This window comes from Apteryx mantelli, chromosome 4 (assembly GCF_036417845.1).
Source record: "Apteryx mantelli isolate bAptMan1 chromosome 4, bAptMan1.hap1, whole genome shotgun sequence".
NCBI lineage: Eukaryota > Metazoa > Chordata > Aves > Apterygiformes > Apterygidae > Apteryx > Apteryx mantelli.
Genome location: NC_089981.1, coordinates 64,501,831 through 64,524,024, shown reverse-complemented (window position 1 = coordinate 64,524,024; position 22,194 = coordinate 64,501,831). Strand labels below are relative to the sequence as shown.

At 48.3% G+C, this 22,194-nt stretch overlaps 1 protein-coding gene across 1 annotated transcript; it reads left to right on the top strand.

Annotated features, from left to right (window-relative positions):
- Positions 1–581: 581 nt before the first annotated feature.
- On the top strand, positions 582–16,937 carry TGFB3 (transforming growth factor beta 3). The gene is made up of 7 exons (XM_013940561.2): positions 582–1,225; positions 7,216–7,379; positions 8,735–8,864; positions 10,373–10,480; positions 11,285–11,456; positions 12,073–12,226; positions 15,013–16,937. The coding sequence occupies exons 1-7, from the start codon at positions 742–744 to the stop codon at positions 15,169–15,171; spliced, it is 1,371 nt and encodes a 456-aa protein (XP_013796015.2). The 5' UTR covers positions 582–741; the 3' UTR covers positions 15,172–16,937.
- The last annotated feature ends 5,257 nt before the right edge of the window (positions 16,938–22,194 follow it).

The following is a 22,194-nucleotide window of genomic DNA, read 5'->3' as shown; positions in this document are numbered from 1 at the left end:
GGCCCGCGGCCGAGGGGCCCCCGGCCCGGGGTGCCAGGCCCGGCGGCGGCGCGGGGCGGCGGGGGAGGCGGAGGGCGGGCTGCGCCGGCTCCGCGCCTGCTGAAGCCATCAGCGCGGTGCTGAAGGCGAAGGCCGGGCTTGGAGCTCCCTCCCCCGCCCGTGGCCCGTCCCGGGGACGTCATGGGAGGGAGGTATAAAATTTCCGCGGCGGGGGCCGGAGAGAGGCAGTGTGTGCGGGAGGGAAGGGGCGCGGCGGTGCGCGGCGCGGCCGGGGGTCGCCGGCGAGCGGAGCCCTCGGGGCACCGGGCAGCCCGGCGGGGGGCGGCGGGCCGGGCGCGGGCGCGGGCTGCTGCCGGATCCGCGGGGAGCGGAGCGGGGCCGCGCACCGGCCGCCCGCTGAGACGGGCGGGCAGCGGGCGAGGCGGCGGGGCGATGTAGGGCGCGGGGCGCGGCGGGGGCATGAATGGTGCAGCGAGAGGGGCGGGCGCCGCGCTCCCCCCGCGGCGGCCGGGCGGCCCGGCCCGCTGACACGTGCGGCGGCGGCGCGGCGGCGCGGGCACCGGCGGCGGCGCGGCGGGGCGCTCCCGGCTCCGCGCCGCCCCCGGCCCCGGCTCCGCGGGACGCGGGGAGGCGCATGGGGAAGGCGCCCGGCGCGGCGCGGCACGGAGCCTGCTGCTTCTCCTTGCGGAGCGCTGCCAGCTCTTCCTGGAAGTCCTGAATCGCGCTCGGCGCAGTGAGTTCATGCACCGCCTTGCCAAGCCTCAGCCTGCGGGATCTCGGGAGGCTGCCGCGAAAGCGCCGCCCGGTCTCCTGCGCCCGCTCGCCGCTCCCCGGGAGACCCTCCCGGGGGCCCCCGCCGCGGCCCCCTCGCACATGAAGATGTACGTGCAAAGGGCTCTGGTGCTGCTCTGCCTGCTGAGCTTCGCCACCGTGAGCCTCTCGCTGTCCTCCTGCACCACCTTGGACCTTGACCACATCAAGAAGAAGAGGGTGGAAGCCATTCGGGGCCAGATCTTGAGCAAACTGCGCCTCACCAGCCCCCCGGAGACCGTGGGGCCGGCCCATGTGCCCTACCAGATCCTGGCTCTCTATAACAGCACCCGGGAGCTGCTGGAGGAGATGGAGGAGGAGAAAGAGGAGAGCTGTTCTCAGGACAACACCGAGTCCGAATACTATGCCAAGGAGATCCATAAATTTGACATGATCCAGGGCCTCCCGGAGCACAGTGAGTTCCGGGCGGCCGTGCGCGGCGGGCGCGGGATGCCGCGCCGCGGGGCCGGGCAGGATCCCGCGGCCGGGCCAGAGGGGCCCCCGGGCGGGGGCGGCGCTGGCGCTGGCGCTGCCGAGGGCGCGGGCGGACGCGGGGGCGGGCGCCGCGACGTGCGCCCCCTCTGCGGGGGCGCGTGTCTGCACGGCTGCGCGCTCGGGCGCGGAGGTGAGCCCGGGGCCGGCGGCGGGGTGCGCTGCGGCCGCTGTCCCGGGCCCTCTCAGAGACGGAGGCGACCTCTGAAAGCCCGGATAACCAGGCAGCGCGGGCTCACTCGGAGCTGCCCCGCCGCAGGTGGCGGAGGCCGAGCACTGGCAGCGGGCAGGGATGAGTTTGCGGGGCCCTGGAAGGACATCGGCCCCGGCTCCAGCCGGGGAGCAGCACACCAAGCCCGCATCTAGAGCCCCAACATCCCAGAGAAGGCAGGGAAGGTAGGACAGAGCAGGAAGCTGGAGGAAAGAGGAGAAAGGGGAAGACATGAGAAGGGAAGAAGAGGCAGTTTGGGTCTCAGGGCGAACGCTATGCATGGGACTAGGAGAACGAAAAGGTCCCACATTAAAGGACAGGTCTTCTGCAGCTGGTAGCCAGCTCCTCCTTGCTGAAGCTCTAGTGCCTGCTGTGAGGATACAGTCAAACTGTTCAGGCTGTGAAGAGCCCACATTGGCTGTAGAGAAGATGGAAAGGCATTTGCCAAAAAGAGTCCTGCATGGAAGATGCTGTTAAGGATGTTACTCTTCTACTGAGAAGTCAGAGAGTGAGCAGAAGATAACAGATAACAGCGATGCTGAGCAGGTGCAAAGCAGACAGCGATGCAAAGAAGACACACACACACACACACACACACACACCCCCACACACGCTGGCAACACAGGCACTGAGGAAACACGACAGATGTTGAGCAGGTGCAGAGCAGATGATGAGCAGGCCTAGATGCAGACACTAAACAGATTCAGGTGCAGAAGCTGAGCAGATACAGATGCAAAGACAGAGACTGAGTAGACATGAACCCCAAGCACATTGCAAATGCTGAGCAGATGTAGACACAAGCAATCCTTTCAGTCAGTGCTTAGGACTCCTTCCTGCTAGAAGATGTTGGTGGGCATTCAGTCACATCACCATCCAGGGTGTCCCCTCATGATGTAGTGCAGTCTTGGGGAGACTGTTTGAACACCAGCAGTTCCTGGGGAGCAGCTGGGACTCAGTACAGGCAGCCAGAATGCAGCTACTCTGCCAGGTTTATGTTAATCTTGACATATGATGAGCTGGAATAAGAGCTACAATGTGGTAATGCAATAAATTTCACTTAATCTCTAGCAGACTGCACTCCATATGGTTATATGATTAGCTTAGCTCAGGAGACACCAAGATTCGAGGACTAGAAAGTGCGCAGGGTATTAGCAGCTTACCCATATTTCAACATTTTTGATCTACTAAAGTGTCAATTGTGAAATTCTAAATATGTGTGGGTAAACCAAGTCTCTGCACAAAATAACACAGCCACACTGTGAACAAGTGTGTTCTGGTGCAGGAAACTGGGAAAGCAAAGCAGTAGGAAATGAAGTCAGAGGAGTGGATTTGGGTAAAGTGGAGGGGTAAGAGGAAGGTGTGTGGTGCTTGAGAAAGCAGCAAGGAGACAGGGGGGAGAGACTGTGAGTTGGTGGTGTAAGTGCAAGAAGAGAAGAGAGCTTAGGGTAGTAGAAGTGGGTGCCGCAGGTATGTGCGGAGATTGCTGGGAGGAAACTCCCACAGCCTCAGCCACTGTCCACCAGATACATACTGACCTTTCCTTTCCATTCCTATGGAAATGAATGAACCCTTCCCATCTCCATCTAGGACACCAGGACATGGCTCTAAGCAGTGGGTTCAAAAGACCAAGTAGTATTAGGATTGAATTCCTGGGAGCCAACAGTGTAGCTCCCACTATCCAGAGAAAGAAACAACTTTGGAATTGGGTCACATAGGGAGAGACTGGCTGCAGACAGGCTGTGCTGTAAAGAGGCATGCTCCTTTTGAAACCTGGGGAGTTTCACCACTTACACCATCGCTGAATTTGGCCCTGTGTTTTCAAAAGTGGCTGATGTTCAACTTTCCCATGACTCTGTCACTGTGCCAGGTGGTGATCTCAGAGCATGCTCTGAGCCAGAGCCAGTCTCCTCCTGGGGGGGAGGAGAGGGCTGCTCCATTGAGGGAACTGTGAGGATGATACAGACAAGTCTGAAATGTGCATACACACACATGCACAAAAGAACTGTTCTAGCTCCAAACCATTAGTCAAACAGCTCCTTGGCTTAGAGAACTCATCCTTCTCCAAGACTTAAGGCTCAACAGTGAGGAAAGCTGAGGAGCAAAAATAGCAGTGGGGAGAGCCCGACCATTCTAGGAAGGATGGATTTTCAGGAGCAGATCCCCGTTCCTACTTTGAGCTGTTTGATGATTCAAGAAAGGCTCTGCTGTGCCTCCCAGGCTTATGGTAGGGGGTGGTAGCCATTGTCCAAATTATAAGGGTCTTTCTTTGAGAGAATAACTCCATCTTGACCAACTTTTCACTTCAGAGACCTCCTGAAATTCATGGGGGTTCAGACCCCCGTAGCACTGATTGTTGGCTAGATGCAAGCTCAGAGAGTATCTGCAACGGTCCTGCAAATTACTTTGCTTACCTTCCTGAGGAAAAACAGATGCCATTTTCCAAGCCAGTCTGAGAGAGGAGGCAGTTAAAGCCATGGATCTCAGAGCCAAACATCCCTTCCCTCCAAACCTGCCACCTGCAGAGTTCCAGAAGGAAGAACACTCTCTCCCCAGTTATGCAGCTTCTGCATGAAGCACCTTGACCAGTGGTACAATATGGAGTGAGGCAGTAGCTGCCCACAGACAGCTTCCCCTTCCTTGACATCAAACTCTATCTGCACAGTCATCAGCTTTCTTGGGGCTCGCCAGAAACAGTACCTGCGCAGGATCCACCTGCGCAGGATCAGCAGCACATAGAGAACCTGCACCTCACTGAGAGCAGTGGTAGGAAGAGGAAAGTTCCTAGAAGACTGTGCTCCCTGCATCATGTCATCCCCTTGAAAAGGCTACTGGTCTCATCAGTCAGTCAACAGCACTGAAGCTGTCTGGACTCCAGAGTATTAGTAGGATCCTCATAGTTAGAAGTGCTAACGACAGGATACATCTGTCCTGCCAGACGCAGACTGGCAGGTCTGCACAGGGTATCACAGATTCCTTGTCTCCAGGCTTGGTTACATCCACTGAGCATTGTGGACTAGAAGAGCTTGCAGGAATATTGCTTCTGGGCTTTGTTCAGTATCAGTGTCTGACCATGTCCAGATTCCAGTGTGATTAATGCACCCCAAGCTGGGACTAGACTAAGTTCCCTGATAAATCACCTCACCTCCTGTGCCTGTGACCTCTTGCAAGAAGTACTTTGCCCAAAAACAATTAGCTAGAGGCTTGCCCATGAAGGGGCAGCCCTTTTCTGGGAGTGAGACCTGTGCTCTGGACTCCCTGCCACGAGAAGCAGAACCGGGCTCCAACCTCACAGTGTTCAGAATGGGACACAGAACTCAGCTCCATCTCCCCATCACAGATGGCTTGTTCCTAGTGTATGAAGGGAATGTGAAACTTCTTCCTAGGGAAGGGAAGATAGCTCTTGTTATCTCCACTAGGAAAGTCTCCAAAGATGCCTGGACCTTGCTGGTGAAATAAGTAGGTAGAGGGCAATGTGGTGACAGCGGAAAAGATACTCTAGAGACGGTCACCTCTTACCAGCATCGCTGTCAGACTTCGTAGCCAAGAATCTTAAGGAGCTGATATACAATAAATGATTTTGCCTTCCATCTGCCCTGTGATATATAACCAGGTCTGCCTAGCAATCCCTAAATAACATGTCCAGGTGCCACTGTTAGATACTGTGCTAGATGGACCACTGCTCTGACCCAGAAAAGCATTTCAAATGTTCTTACTGGGACATCCCTCGTGGATAGCCAGCCTGCTCTGAAATGGAAGGACAGGCTGTTAACAACGCTATTAATAGGGCTAGGATTACAAAACAGCTTGTGGGGGGGGGGGTATTAGAATACAGTATCCAGCTAGGCCTAGGACACAGAACCGCTATCAGTTAGGCTCCAACCAGGAAGTTGCCGTTGGGCATTTAAAGAGATCAGAGCTTGGGTTTTCTGCTGTGCTGTTCTGTGGCACAAAACCTAAAACTGGTCACAGTGGTGAAGTCCCTGCAGTGGGTGCCCTTGTGTGGCTTGGTGTGCTCCTTGAGCTGCAGGCTGTTGGGCTGAGCATACCTGCTTGTGACTGCTACAGGGTTTGGTCTCTTAGGGCTACAAAACATCCATCTCTTGAATAGTAGCCAGAGACCTTCCTGTGTGGAAAGCTGTTCCAATCAATATTACAAACAGCAAAAAGCTTCCAGTTAAATCTCAATGTCAGCATCTGGTCATTAGTTTAGTTGGTAAAATTGCCGCACCCTAAGAACACATCTTTGTAAACTTGCTGAATTGGGGTGCAGCACAAGAGGAAGGCCTTCATCTTCATGGAGATGACTCTGGAAGTGCATCAGTGTTGCTCAGAGCAGAAGTTGGTGTGGGAAGTTAGCCTCTGCTCTCAGGGGCTGTCCCACACTACTAGGCTATCTTCAGAACCTGTTTTCCTTGGGAGATAACGGTGCTGTGAAGAGAGGGGACCAAGTCCAGGAATGTAACTTGAAGGTTGCCAGGGCTTCCAGCCTATTTGTCACAGACTGGAACTGTGGCTGGGAACAGGTGATAGCTTTTCTGTTTTGTGGGGGGAAGTTTTGGGGTTTTTTTAAGAACAACATAAATATAACATCAGCTGGCATGACAGACAGCCCTGTGTTCATCTGGGCAACAGTCAGAGGTCATATGAGAGGCTCTGTGTGACTGAAGGGAAACCTGCATGTGGCCAGAGAGCAGGAGCTGCTGAGTGTTATCTGCAGGAAGTCTTAATGATGCTAGAGCCTTGAAGGTTAACAATGGTCAATAGGAGGGGAGTAACAGGGCTGATAGAGCCTTTTCCATGGGACCAGAATAGTACCATGAAGAGAGACTGTTTTTTTTTTTCATCAGAACACATTGTTTTGTGGACAAAGACAGAGTGGACTCTATTTTGGACCTCATATCTTTTACCTGCTCTCCTTTTGGGCATCTGTGGATTGGGTTGTTCTGTTCAAAGGCAGACTTCCAGGCTGAGACTTGCTGTGTTATTTCCTGCCCATGTGTCTGATCTCTGCAGGCCTCTCAGCACTTTTAATCTGTCCTTGAAGTACACTACCTAGTACCATCTATGAATTCCTCTTGGAGGTCATGAATGAAAACTGGTCTTAAAACCCAGTTCTTTCAGGACACACTGAATATGTCCCCCATACCCAAGAAATCTTCCATACTTCATGCTTTATGGCCACTTGGCTGGTTTTCATTCCAGGAGACAATGTCAAAGTTTGTAAAACTAAGATTCAAAGGTAATGAGATCAGATCCTATATGGCTTCACATCTCCAGCATAAGCAGTCACTCCATTGTCATTATTGGGAATGGGCCGTACTAACTGCAGATGAGGTTGCCCCATCCTCCTTGCTAGGGTCATCGCTTTAGATGCAGAGACTCATGTGCATTAGCAACATTTGATGAACAGAGTTAGAAGACATAGAGTTAAAAATACTGTGGTTGTTCTCCACTGAGTCTCTGGCTTGTACCATTGAAATAATGGTGGCAGCAGTGGGAAGATTTTGCAAGACATTCCAGTGTAGAGTAAATTTGAGAGAGTTCATCCTATGTTATTATTTTTAGCCAGATAGCCATACTTTAGAGGTGGCAGGATGAATGGCAGGCCTCAATTGGAAGGCTGTTTGTCTACCAATACGTTTATCCTAGATTCCCCACTTCTGGCCTATGGTTCTCAATCTTTTCCTTTTTCTTTCTCATAGATGAGTTGGGCATTTGCCCAAAAGGTGTAACCTCCAATGTGTTCCGCTTTAACGTGTCCTCAGCAGAGAAGAATAGCACCAACCTGTTCCGGGCCGAGTTTCGGGTGCTGCGTGTGCCCAACCCGAGCTCCAAACGCAGTGAGCAGCGCATTGAGCTCTTCCAGGTGAGTGTCCTTCTTGCCTCCCCCAGTGCCTGGGCCAAGAACAGCTTGGCTCCTTAATGGTTGCCTCAACTGATGTGTGCAAGGCAACAGAAGACAGAGAGAAGAAATCCCATTTTTTTACCTCAGGCTTCTTCCAGCGTGCGAAGCAATTCATTCACCTTTCCTCCCTGTTACACTTTCCCCACTCGCATTGCCCAGCTGCCGTGGACACCCTGGCATGGTGTCCACCCCAGCTCTTTATTGCACCGAGAAGGGGTTGGAAGAGGAACACCTGGCCAGTGGAGGAGCATTGACCCCTCTGTCACATCTGCATGCCTAGGCCCCTTGGCAGTTTTGCTTCTTTGACTGTCAGCATAGTCGATGCTAATCCAATGGGTGGAGCTCTCTGTCTTATCACAGACTCACTGGAAAAGAAATGCTTGCTCTCAATGTTCCTTTCAGCAGCAGCTTCTCTGGGGCACAGTTCATGGCACAGTTAATATGGGTGCTTATCTGGAGTTGGTTTGAACCCTCAGACTCTCCTGATAGAATAAGATCTGATCCTGATTTGGAGCTGATCTCAGGCAGGGCTGGACCACCCAGCTAATGGTATAGTTTAGCATCCAGGCTGCACATTCCCACAGGTTGGCATCTGCCCATTTTGCAGTAAGAATGCAGCTAAAATTGCCCTATGGCTGCTAGCTCTTCAGAACTACCTGGAATTCCTCTCCAAAAGTCAGAGCAATTCTCCACCAGCTGACAGCCAACAGGCAGGCAATCCCAGAGCATCTCCACAGTGCTTTGTGGCATGAGCCTGGAGTCCTGCAGCAAGGAGGACCATGCACAGGCTGTGACCTACTGCCTGGAAGAGGGAAGGGGTGTCAGACCAAGGGGTGAGGTCTCCAAACCTGATCAGTCCTGGTATGTTTTGATAGAAGCTGAAGCACGGAAGATACCTGAAAATGCCATTAACAGACTTGCTGGGCAAAGGACCCCTGGCACAACCCTCTCTTGCCCACTGCTGGTTCTATCTTGAAATCCAGACCCACTTCCCACAAGCATATACAGAAACAAAACTACCCATTAGATCTGCTGCAGTGCGTACTGCTGCCTGTAGAGATGTGCCCTGAAAAAGGGATGAACTGGAAGAGGTGGGCTGCCCAGGACACAGGGAGAGGTGCTAAGTAAATCTCTGAGGTTCAGACTGGTTGTGAAGCATGTCCCTCTCACCTGGCCAGGGTATTCCTGGTGCCTCCCTTGCTGGGACCCACCTCCTGAATTAGTTTGTAACAAGGTGTGGAAGAAAAAAGAGACAAGGTTATCCCTTCCTTCTGTGCAGCACAGGCTGATTCTCTCTACCCCTCCTTCCAATGCAGATCCTTCGGCCGGATGAGCACATAGCAAAACAGCGCTACCTCAGTGGCAGGAATGTGCAGACACGGGGCTCCCCTGAGTGGCTGTCCTTTGAGGTCACCGAGACTGTGCGTGAGTGGCTCCTGCACAGAGGTAGGGGTCTGAGCTGGGCTGGGTGTCAAGGCATCCATAGTAATGGGAGAAACGCCCTGCAGGAGCAGGGCTCACAGGGAGTGCAACTTCTTTCAGTCTGAGAACAAGCCTTCCTCTAGAGAGCTATCTCAGTGCATGCTGTTTGCTAGCTTCCTAGCTCCTAACTCGGTCCTGGAGTTCCTGCTCTGTAGCTCTGTGGCTGAGCGTAACTAAGAATTCATCCTCTGGAGGAGGAAGTTGTTTTCACTGAGAAATGCTGGCACTTCTTCTAGTTCTTTGATTCTAAGCCCAGAAGGTACCTCTGCAATTGTCTGATCTATAATCTGTGACACACACAAAATGAAGATTGCTGCAGTTTAATTCTCATGTGAGCTAGAGTAGATCTTGTAGGAAAAACAGCAAGGATCTTGACTTCTTTAGCTGTTTGCAGCTTGGCAGGTATAAAGGTGAGGAAATACCAGAGGCTGACACACCTAGACAGATGGAGGCTTCAGTACTGCAGAGAACATACCTCTGCCACCACTGGACAGCCCAATAGATAGTTATGGGGCAGCTTCCAGCAAGAACACTGATCCCATTCACAGCTGGAGCATAGGCACCGTGACTCACAGCTGGACTGGCCTCACAGATGGAAGCTAGGTGCCACTGAAAAATGGAATGTAGGCACTGGCAAGCAGCTGCTCTCTGGAAGGATGAGCTATGAGTTTGTAGACTTCTCCTTTTTTGAAGCAATCTAAGTTTTGTCCTGGTGGCTGGAGTTCAGTGCTGGAATTGCCTGCTCTGGGCAGGCACACTGACAGACATCACAGAGCATATAGTGCTTAGGAAAGAAGGTGCCAGGCTCCTTGTCAGTGCCCCAGGGAGCCAGATGTTTTAATTCAAGACACAACATAGAAAAAGGAGCTTTCATAAGAGTCTTGTGTTTCCTGAGTCAGGCCCACACAGCATGACTGGTCCAGGAAGTTGTTATGAAAATAGACGTGCCTCTGGAAAGTCTGTTACTTAGACCGCTAGGAGCTCAACAAAACAGGAGGCTGTAGTTGCTGAGAAAAATGCTTCCAGTGAAATATTTATCCATATCCAAATTGCTCATTTTCAAATCTCTCCTTCAGACACTAAGCAGAAGCCAGATAGTAGAGAGGTACTGAGGATGGCAATACTGACTTAACACAGACACTCCAGGCCAGCTTTTCAAAATACCTGTTTTCCAGTGGAGCTCCTTGAAGTTCACAAATGCTTCTGGATGCTGAATAGCCTACAAAATTTAATCAGAAGCACCCTTCTCACTTGAGCAAGAAGCTCCCTTTAGCAAGAGTAAGGCTTTTGGCACAAATGAAGCCACAAGATTCTGGTTCCCATTCTCCTTTCCAAGTCAGCTTCTGTTCTCCAGCTCTCATGGCATCCATGACTTTGCAATCAACCCACTAACTAGGAGTTATGGCAGTACTGGCCTCTGTGGAACTTCCCTGCTACTGTTGTTTCTCACAGAGTCCTCTCCTTCTTTGCAGAGTCCAACCTGGGCCTGGAAATTAGTATACACTGTCCTTGCCATACTTTTCAGCCCAATGGGGACATCATGGAGAATTTGCACGAGGTGTTGGAGATCAAATTCAAAGGTGATAAAGAGCTGGGTTAGGGGAGGCTCTTGGGGAACAGAAAGCTGAGAGTGACTAAAGAAAAACAAACTGAAGTCTTGCTTTGTGTATTTGAGTGTTTTACCTTGCGTAACATTTATCTTAAGGCATACATATTTGGGTTTGCATGTTGATTATATGGGTATATCTGTTTTTTTATATAAGTTAGAAATGGGAGGAAGGAAGTGCAGGCTGGGTGGGTTTGCATGTGTGTCTGCAGAAAGGAATAATTTTGTATTTTAATGTCTCTGGGAAGTTCAGCTTGATGCCTCCTCAGATTTCCACAGAGGCTCTGCTTTCCAGTTAGGGCGACTGAAACACAAGGAAGTCAGGCATCCTGTGTGAGGTGGCCCAGAGAGTCAGTGGCTTGGCTGGTCTAAGAACTAGGAACCCCCTGGCTTGCAGCCCTGGGCTGCAGCCACTGGCCCCACAGGCTCCATTTCTGAGGCTGTTTCACAAGTGCCAATGATCTGACATCTTCTTTAAACCATTCATCTTCCTGCCTGTCCTGGGACTGAAGCCAGGAGTGAGTGGGATGGATTAATGGCCCCACCAGCAGTCTGCAAATGGTAAAACAGGTGGCCCACAAGCCTCTGTTTCAGGCTTGCAGCAGTCAAATTCATCAGGAGTAAAAAGGGTCCCTGTGAGGGAAGAAGTCCCAGAGTAAGTGGCATGGTGACCCTGGTTCAAGAGGAGGCATGAGAGCATTAAATGCACTAAAGAGTCTCCTTGCATTCTCCACTTCTACATTAACATCATCTTTATGGACCTTGTTTGTCTCTGAAGGTATTGACAGTGAGGATGACTATGGCCGTGGGGACTTGGGGCGCCTGAAGAAGCAGAAAGACCTGCATAATCCCCACATCATTTTGATGATGTTACCCCCACATCGGCTGGAGGGTCCATCATTGGGAGGCCAGAGAAAGAAACGAGCCCTGGATACCAACTACTGTTTCCGGTGAGCCAGAATCCTGCCTGGAGTCACAGGGTCCCATGCCTCAGGTGGGCAAACCTGGCAAGACTCCAGGTCACTGGGAAAGTCAGAGCCCTCCAAGGGAGTTGTGGGTCACCATGGTGCCCCAGGGGCCATCCGAAGAGCACAGCTCAGCAGACTGTTCCTCATGGCGTCCAAGAAGGAGACACTGGCCAGGTCAGCAGAGTCACTCTGTGCTTCTGGGTGAGCCACTGATGAGAGAGAGCAGGCTCCAAGAGCACAAAACGGGAAAGGATCTGATGCAGCTTTTTGCTGGCCCCAAATGTATAATGAGTATCTGGGACCTGCAGTGCGTCGTACCTGCTCTGGGGCACCCACTCTCCTAGGGACCTCTCACTGTACTAGTGGTAGAGCCGCCTAGTGGTCAGAGCTGCACAGTGCCACACTGCAGACCTGCCCGGTACTGTTCCTGGCCCTGTTGTTCCTTTACATCCAGCAAAAATGAAACACGGTGTCACAGTGGGCACTGGCGATACTAGTCCTTCTGCTCAGGAAGCTGCATTGTATAATATATACGTATACATATACTCACATATAACACCCCTCTTTAGGTTAACTTTGTGTCAATATTGTGTTTCAGGAACCTGGAGGAGAACTGCTGCGTGCGTCCTCTTTACATTGACTTCCGACAGGACCTGGGCTGGAAATGGGTCCACGAGCCTAAGGGCTACTTTGCTAACTTTTGCTCAGGCCCTTGTCCATACCTCCGCAGTGCAGACACAACTCACAGCACGGTACATCCAGCACATTATCCTATTAGGGCTTGTGGCTGTGGCTTCCCCTTCATCCCTAAGTCTGATCTCATCCGGTCTCTTCAGTGCAGCAATAGCAGTCCAGATAAGTACTTTTACAAAAAACCCTTCAAGGAAAATTCAGGGAACAGCGTGGGTAGGTCAGCCGTGTAGGATGGTCACCTTTGGAGTCAATACTGCATCCATGCTTCAGCCAAATGAGGAGGAGGAGGATGCTCTCTCTTGGATGAGATGTAAAAACAGCAGGTCTGATGATTTTAGGGTACTTATTTAGTAGTGGTTGGGGTGTTAACGGAATTGTTCACATCAAAAGTGAACTCTGATAATTATGTTCTGCCTAGATTTCCTGCAGTTTCCACTAGACAGAGGATTTTTCTGCACTTCGTATCAGGTTGTCATGTAAAACTTGTGCCATGGCACACAGCTGCTGTCCTACCACAGGGACAGCTGGAGCCCAGGACTGAAGGGGAATCTGTGTCCATGTCCAGAAGTGAACATGGCCATGCAGTAAGCTCTCCTTTCTGCATGGGCATCCCTTCCAGCTATATGAATCCAACCTGACCTGTGGTGGGGAGAAGCCCACTAGGCAGTGAGATTCATGAGTAAAAATGGCTGAAAGCAAATGTTTCTAGGTAACTCAAGCATACCTCTGTTTGACATGAGTACACTGGGCAATCTTTGGAGAATAGCATCAGACACTGGCTAGTGTCTAGAGCAAAGGAAAAAAAACAGCAATACAAATGAATGGACATGGGCAGGAGACCCACCAAGGGGAGAAGACAGACTAAAGGGCAGGCCATCATTAAAGCAAGAAAAAACAGAGGAAAATGCTGTGCTTCTGACCACAAAACAAAAGGCAGCAAGCCAGACAATGCAACAGCTCACTAGCAACTTAGCTTCAGGCTTCACTAACAAAGTTACTGGAAAAAGCAGATTCAGGGGAAGAGTAGGTAAGTAGGTAAAGATGATATTTTGGGAAAGACAGTAACAATTTCATGATAGAGAGTCTGCACAGCAGCAAGGCTTGCTGAAGAAGTGGACAGATGCTAGATATTAAGCACAAGGCAGAGCAAGTGAAATCAGCAGCTTAGAAAGAACAACATGCATGTGAGGTAGTACCTTTTCCATCCAGTTGCCCTGAGAAGCTCTCTAGTAGATACCGGACTGAATCAGTGTGAGTGAAAGGGGAATTCAGGCTGGTTCCTAATGTTCTTTTCTTGAGCAAGAAAATAAACAATCACAGAATCACAGAACAGTTGAGTTTGGAAGGGACCTTTAAAGATCATCTAGTCCAACCCCCCTGCTCAAGCAGGGTCACCCAGAACGCATTGCCCAGGAGCCTGTCTAGATGGTTTTTGAATATCTCCAAGCATGGAGACTCCACAACTTCTCTGGGCATGTGTTCCAGTGCTCTGTCACCCTCAAGATAAAAAAGTTTTTCCTTATGTTCAGACAGAACTTTCTGTGTTTTAGTTTGTGCCTGTTTCCTCTCATCCTATCACTGGGCACCACTGAAAAGAGTCTGGCCCTCCATCCTCTCTATACCCTCCCTTTTGATATTTATACACATTGGTAAGATTCCCCCTCAGGCTTCCCTTCTCCAAGCTAAGCAGTCCCAGGTCTCTCAGCCTTTCCTCATATGAGAGATGATATAGTCCCTTAATCATCTTACCAGTCAAGCAGTAAGGTTAGCTGAATGACCTGAGCAGTCTTTAGAACACTACAGTTGCTGATGGCTGGCCAACACCACCTAGGAAAAACATGATGAAAAGCAGACTTTTCACCATGCCATTTAACCTACTCTGCCTCTTTGGAGTACAGTAGCCCTAGAGCATAAAGTACCCTCCATGGTACAGCTGGGGCCTTCACTCAGTATCCCAGTGAGCTTCCACCAGAAAGACTGCAATTACATGGATCTGGATGATAGAACAGGATGCTTCCTTAGCACCCCTTGTCCCTAAAGACTGTAAAGTAGTTAACAGACAGTGTGCCAGACCTTCTCATTTAAACCAGATGGGTGCTAATGAGACCACAGTAGTGCAGGTGAGATCATATTTTGGCCCCACAACTCAAGAAATTGCTTACCACAAAAATGGCCACCTCTGGCAAGAAACATGGCAACTGTTCTATGACTGTTACATGGCTCAAGTGTACAATCATCTGTGGGCTGGGGCCAGCAGGGAGGAGGAATCCAGTGGGGTCCCACAGGACACTGTCCTGACTCCAACATTAGAGCGTAATAAGTTGGAGGATGGAGTGGAGAGAGAAAGCATCAGACACTTCAAAGTTGGAAGAGAACTGTGGATACTCAGGAGAGCTGGCATCCATCCAATGCTATCTAGAGATGTTGGTTGAAATAAGCAGCACTGATTTTCATTTTTTCTTTTAGTTTCTTTAATTGAACTCAAAACAACATGGCCCCAGGCTGTTTACATGCAGCTTTGTTAAAAGCAAAAATTGTGACACTATCTGCCATACCAAATCAAAGGTGAAGGAGTCAACTACTTGCACTCCTTCAACCCCTTACTCCAGGCATCAGCCACAGAGCAGGGTTGCTTCAATAAAAAAAAAAAAAGGAGTCAGGCCTGGGCAGGTGAGACCCTTTAGAAGCAGGCCACAATCAGGAAGTGATAGGCAACTATCAGGGAAATGCCCTCTAATGAGCATTAGTCCAAACACCTAGAGATCTGTCAGCACTGCAATACCCTCCTGTGCTCAACCCACTTAAATGGATCCACGACTTTGTCACATTTACTTTGTTTCCCCAGGTGCTGGGCTTGTACAACACGCTGAATCCTGAGGCGTCTGCTTCACCCTGCTGTGTCCCCCAGGACCTGGAGCCACTCACTATCTTGTACTATGTTGGGAGGACCCCCAAAGTGGAGCAGCTCTCCAACATGGTGGTGAAATCCTGCAAGTGCAGTTGAAAGGCACGCTGGGCCACCCAAAGCCAAGAGAGAAAGTGTCAGCGCCCACTCTCCTGCTCCGAAGCTAATGTGAAAGGAACTAGGGGGCCAGAGACTGCGCATGCTGAGGCCCGAGCACCAAACTCTGTGGCTCGTGGTCTGGGAGCCCTTGGGGAATCTCTTCTGGAACGTTTCTTGGTCTTGTTGGCGGTGTCACCTTCCCTCTGGGAGTTATTTTGGTGACACAAAGGCCGCACTCTTCAAAATGGCTGGACAGTTGGTGTGGAAGAGAGGGACAGAGAGTGGAGGAACTGCTGTGTGTTTGAATGTTGAGGTAGCTGAACTGGGAAAGTGAGAGAATGAAAAAGAGCAGTTGAAAGGGGGAAGGGAAACTGGGTGATGATGTTTCCTATTCTAGCTTTAGCTATCTTGGGTCCTCAGCCCTCCCCGCTGGCCTGAAGAATTAAGGTTTTCCCTTCAGAAGGAGATCCTGAAATTTTCTTTAGAAAAAGAAAATGCACCAAGAAGGGAAGCTGCTCAGAGATGCACTCAGAGTTTTGTTCCTCAGAGCTGTGATCCAGGAGTCCTTCAACTAAACAGTGTTTCTGCCAAACCTGCAAGTCTATTTGGCAGATTCTGGCTACCATTTTCTAAACGCAAAATGCAAGGTTCCCAGCCAACCTGGTAAGGATGGGCAAATATGAGGAAAAAGGGTGCTGAACCCATTTGCAGAAGGACTAATGTCTCCTTCATTCAGCTCTTTTCCCTTCATGGAGTTTCTGAGATATGGTTTCTGGGTCAGGGCAGGAGCAATACCTGTGGGTACCTAAATTTTGGACCCATTCACTCTTGAGATGATACACCCTGAGGACCCTTTGTTGTGGTTTGTGAGGTGCTTTGGGGAGTTCTGCACCTATTCTGCACAATGACCTGAACATGGCCCAGGCCTCACCTGATAAGACTTCAAAAATATTAATCTCAAAAACATTGTTAAAAATAAATATTGGGAGGGGGGAGATGCTCTTTTTTCACAAGGAAGTTGTTTGTTGAAGGGTTAGATGGTTTGCCATTTTTCAAATACTGCTGCTGCAACATCCTTGGATCACTCCGAAACCTTTCCCCTTTCCAAAACATCTCTTCAAAGGAATAGATAGAATTTAGGTCAGCCAGAGAGCCACAGAATGGAAATTCCCTGGTACCCTCAAACAGTGCCTGGAGCGTATGTGCCTTGTTCTTCCCCAGTCCCTCAGACATACACATCACCTCTAGCATCTGCTTTTTGATAGATTCACATAAACCTCCCCTCAAATGTAAAACACTTCCACCAATAGGGTTTAAATAACCATGGTACTGCAGTTGCCACAGCTTAGTAATGTCCATTTGAATATATATATATGGCCGCTGTTACAGACTGGTATGCACAGGTGTGTGTGCAACCCCCAAAGTTACCATGAACATTGCAGATGGTCATAAAAGGCTCATGGATGTGACCCTGGCAAGTAATCAATATACTCTTTGAAAAATGTTTGGTTTTTTCAACTGTAGATACTCCCAAAGGCAAAATCTCTGGTGCTTGGATGCCACGCGGACTCAGAGGCTGCATTCCTCACTCCTTTGACTCCCCAAACCACAAATACTTAAAGTCATGTTCTAAAGCCCACAGAATTTCCTCCCTGTCCCCTCCCAATTCCTGGTCCCCAACAATTGAGTGTAAAATGATACTTAGCTGCTTACTTGGTTGTGGCCAGTGCTCTCCATGGGTGTCTCAGAATGCAGGTCTTCCATCAAGCTTGAGTTTCTCTTTTCTTCACAGAAGCAACTGCTTCCATATACCTCACCATGATGCTGCCCCAACATGTAATCTCAAACATTTTAATAAACTGTAAATGCCCCCCCCCCCCCAATCTCCAGCTGGCTAGGGATTAGCAAGGGTGGGTCAGTGGAGGGAGCCTGCCAACCTGTGTGACATTTTGGCTGGGGCACACATGCTCTGATAAACAGTTCCTCCCCACTGCTTAGCTTTATCCCTTTCCTCTCTCTGGGGCTTCTTGACCTGTCATCGGTATTTCAATGAAACATGCAACTCAGCTCAGTCCTGCAGCACTAGCAGCTCCCCATGCTGCTGCTTTCTCCCTGCCTGTCCCGAGGAGGGAGTGGGTGAATGCATGCATTGTGATTATACTATCACGCTGATAGACAGACTAGAAATTCTTAGTGGATGTGTTTTGAGGGGGTGTGGGGGGGAAATCCAGATGCCAGTTGGCATAGGAATCCTTTCTAATCTCCTTTTAGCAGCAGCCACTGGGGAGGTTTTGGTTTACAAGCTGGAGTCTGGTCTTTGGTCATTGTTCCTCATGAGCCCTGTGTTGGCTCTGCTGCCCATCCAATTGAAAGACAGCCTCGCTATTAAGGGGAAAAAAAAAATCCAAGGAGGGGGAGCTGCAAAGGGTTGAGCTAGAACACTAGCTTCATAATCATACGTGGCACTTAAGAACACGTCAGAACTGTCCACAGATTAACCCTGGCAAGCCCCTCTGAGAAGGGTCTGCTTTACTAGCCCTTGTTCACTGCTGTTCCTAGGTGGCAGGGAGGGGTGGCAGAGGGACCAAGCCAGATGTCTAAAGGGTGGTTGGAGAGGAGACAATATGAGAATGGAGAAATCAGGGGACTTGATTACCAGGGTATCTAATCAGTAAGAATGACGGAGATAACCTCATGGCTACAATAATCCTTGAAGTCAAACAGACTTCAGTTAATTTCTTTCTCTCTCCAGATCTGTTTCCCTAGCCACATTTGAGAATTAGATTAATGAGACAGGATCTGCATTCATTTTTTTAATGCTAAAATTGCTTTTCTAGGGCTGCTTAGCTGTAATTCAGCAACAAGATAAACTGCCTATATGGGGTTAATAACATATTGAATGCACTCCTGAGCCCAGGTATACCAACATGTTTCAGGACACTCGGGCTGTAGGAAGGACCAGAAGCAGAGAGCAGTTCTCTATATGCTCTGTTACTAGGTGGCAAATTGAGGAAGACAGTAGGAAAGAAAAAGTGGGATCTTCACTGCCAACACTGAATACGATTCCCAACAGTTCCCTTTTGTTGCTCCCAGGAACAAACAAAAGCTGATGCAAACAATCCCAGCACACTTTCTCTTTAACAAAGATACATGGTTAGAAAGAGAGGAAAAAAAAAAAAACAAAGTTCTGTCCTTCCATAGGGGAGATCCCATGCATGACCTCATACAGTCCCTGTTTCTCTCTGGCATGCTCTATTATTGCATGCAAGAGGCCTAGATCTGAACTTGAGCACCTTGTTTTTCATGCTATAGTGCACTGCACAGCTCTGCAGAGAACACTGCTTCAGTAACTACAGGAATGTACATTGATACTTCAGCAAAGAGTACAATCTTTGCAGACTAAATGAGTCTTTGTCCTCTGTTCTTCGGTTTGGTTAGCCTCTCGCTATCTCATTGCACTTGCAAAAAAACAGTAGCACATCCCCATTATTGGTGTGTGAATTGGGATATGCTGCTTTGTGCTTCACCCTTCCATAATCAACAGACATGCAATGAACAAGATGAACCACATTCAAAAGTAATAAAAGACACAAAGTCAAACACACCTCTCCAGTCCTCTGGCAACATCGTACTCTGTTCTGCTCTGTCTTATAACGTCTCATGTCTCTTTGTGTTGCAGTTACCAAATTTCCATTCTCTCAGTTCACAGATCCTTTTCTACTATGAAGCTTTTCTTACCTATGACTAAGATGTTCTCATCCAGGCTCAGATTACTTTGTAAACAAAATCACTAAGGCCATCCCATGGTAGAAGAGGATCCAGTGCCAAAAATATCCTATGAAGTAGATGTCTTCAAGATGGTTCAGGATCCAATGAAGAGAAGATTCAGTACAATGGAATGAGCAGCATGCAGCTCTAAGGCTAGTTCCGTTACACATAAAAGGCTCCTTACTCACTAAAGCACTTCTAGTGACACTAAACATTTTCAGTGTCACTTTAGTGGGTTCCTTACCCATTAAAACGCTTTTCTTAGCAAGTGAAACATCAAATCCATAATAATGGGTTGGCTTCTCTTAATATACGATTGGAAGGCAACAAGATCAATCAAGAAAATACAGTTTTCAATGCATGTGGAGCCAGCAGTGCAATATCCACACCCTTACTACAGTGATCTGCAGCTGTGCAGAATAATAGCTGCTTGTATGGACTGCCCATAACCTACATTAATTGTGGTTTAGAATAACAGCAGCAATTTGGATAGACTGCAAAGGGAAAACATGCCTTCTAATTCTTTAAAAATAATATCTATTTTTTTTTCACATTCAAAATCACTAGACTAGATTAGTCAAATGCTGTATGAAATTATTGGTTAACATGCACACTATAATGTCAATAATAAGAACACCTGGGCTTTTAGGTCTCTGCTTTACAAATATTTTCTTTCATATACAGCCTATTTTCCCAGGGAAGTCATTTAAGCCCTGGTTCATTTTTGATGTGGCTCCAGAAGTGACAGAAAGAAGCAACTAAGCTCAGAGTCTTTTGTCCTCTCTCCATGAGAGGCTCCAGGTGCCCTGTACAAATGCAAGATCCTTTATCATGCAACAAGTCAACATAGAAGAGATGAGACAGTTTTGCTCAGTGGGAGAACTGAGATTGTCTTAGAAATGAACCCAGAGACAGCATCAAGGAGAGAGATGACAAATTAAAATTGCCATTTAATAGTTGTCGCTCCCTTCTCAAAATGACAGTATTACTTTTGAAATGCCATTTATGCCCGTAGTTTCGGAAAAAAGCATGACAGTATTTTGGATGTCACAGTGTGTTTCCAGGAAAGACCAATTTCAAAGATTACAGACCTCAGTTACTCAGCTGCTTTTAGAAAATTCTTATCTAAGGCTAAGATGCATAGGGAAGATGGTATAGACGGTCTGAAGGCATTCAATCAAGCAGCTGGGCCTTTTCCAGTACTGGGCTATGATTTCATGGAAAATATGGAAAATACCCTTAGGGATATGGACCTTTATATCTTGTAGAAAATAGAGGCTCCTTACAGCTGTGGTTTCTGGCAAAAAAAAGCCCATGTATTATTGGTTTCCCACATCCTGCAGACTTCTTGAACAGCCTTCAGGCAGAAGCTCTGTTCCCTGCAGTATATGCTGGCACTGTTGAGTTACATTGAAGAATACCAATCTTTCAAGCAGTACCTTCTGAAGACAGAGATTAATTTCACCCCCTTTCAGGGGGATAGTGGTCTTTATGCAGGGTAATACTCTTCATCTCTCATTCTACTTAGCTGGCCAGGCAAGATACCTCATTGCTGACCACAAAGACTGATGCAAGAAAGAGTTACATGTGGGGGTTATGCATGCTGCAGAAAGTGAAGGTGTATTTCCTTTTCTGGTTTGTCAACACACAGACAGTTCTCACTAGCTGTGCACAGATATTCCTTATTACATACCAAAACTAGCATGAGGCATTACAATAATATATCAGGATCAGTGCATGTACATCATTTGATGAAAAAAGCCACCTGGGTCTCATCAAACCAGAGATTTCCTGACATTCTGCAGGAAGGATTTCTTCTTTTTTTTTTTTTTTCACCTGGTGGTATTATCCCCTTGGGAAAGCAGACAAAGCAAAGATATGCTGTGCAGCCAGGGGCAAATTTTACAGGACTTGTGCAATGCATATAGTGTAATGACTAGGGAATGTCTTGGCAACCATATTCTGGGCCTTTCTTGAGACAAGAATCTGCGGTCCTTCAAAGTGCTGAAACCTTCTTGCAGGTGGCTAGATGCTCAGGAGAGCTCCACTGTTCCCAAAGATCTGTAAGAAACTCCACTTGCGAGGGAAAGCAGTAGCAGACATTCTGACTCACAAGTGTCTTTGGAAGAGGTCTGGCTCACAGCAAGCTGCCTTAAGTGACACAATTTGACATCCTCCCCATCAAAGGACACTTGCTACAGAAATCTCTAACTATACTTTAGGATCTGAAGATATCATTTGGTACTACTATGCTGAGTGCTGTGTTATGCTAATCTGAAGAGCTGGAAACAATTGAATAGAACAAACAACAAAGAGGAACAAAAACAATAAAGGAGATGGCAATAATGTCTCAGGGAAGCATGGCTTTGTAGCACTTACAATGTGTTGACAACGCATTTTAAGCTATCTTTTATTTTTACCTGCCCTCATCCAAGCTATTTTGGCTACACTCAGAAGACCTAAGAAAACTTGCAGATCCACAATTTGGCAGGAAGAGCCACCAACCTTTACTTTTAGATATTTTTCAAAAGGAACTGTCAGTAGACATACAGAGACACAAGTTTTGTAGATTTGTAGATAAGAAAAAAATTTCCCAGCTGATATGACAGACAAAATGTATTCCACATTGAACTTCTGGAAATAGAAATGGTTGAGAGAAAACACTTTTAGAAGGGAAGACAGAGCCCCAATTTGAATGGGGGAAGCATCATGCAACTGGAAGCATAAATAATGTAATCAGCAGCACTAATGGGATGGCTACAGCTTCATTTGCTCTCCCAGTAGATTCACAGCTGCCCATCTAGACACTGTAAGAATGACACATCCCAGATGCGTTAGATGTATCCATTACAGCATATCCTTTTTAGAAGGTCACATAAATAAGGTAAAAACACTTGAAGAATATGAGGTGAATCCTATATATTAATTACTGGAAACAGTGGGGAAAAAATCCTGCATCATTTTTCCCCTCAATCTGAGCAAAAAGATCATTCTTTCTATAGTGTAAAGAGGAAGTGATGAAAGTCAAACATTTGGATTTGGTAGTAAATGCATTTTCCAAAGATCCCTCCATGAGTTTTGACATGGTAGTACTAAAGACATGTGGATTAGATCAATAACACCAATGTATTTTTTCTGAGGAGATTTTATGACTTTTGAACATAACTATACTGTAAGCTGTCTCCTCTTTGCCTGGGGAAAGGAGAATACACTTTACCATTGCTATAAGTATAGCGAAATGAGAGTTTCTAAAAT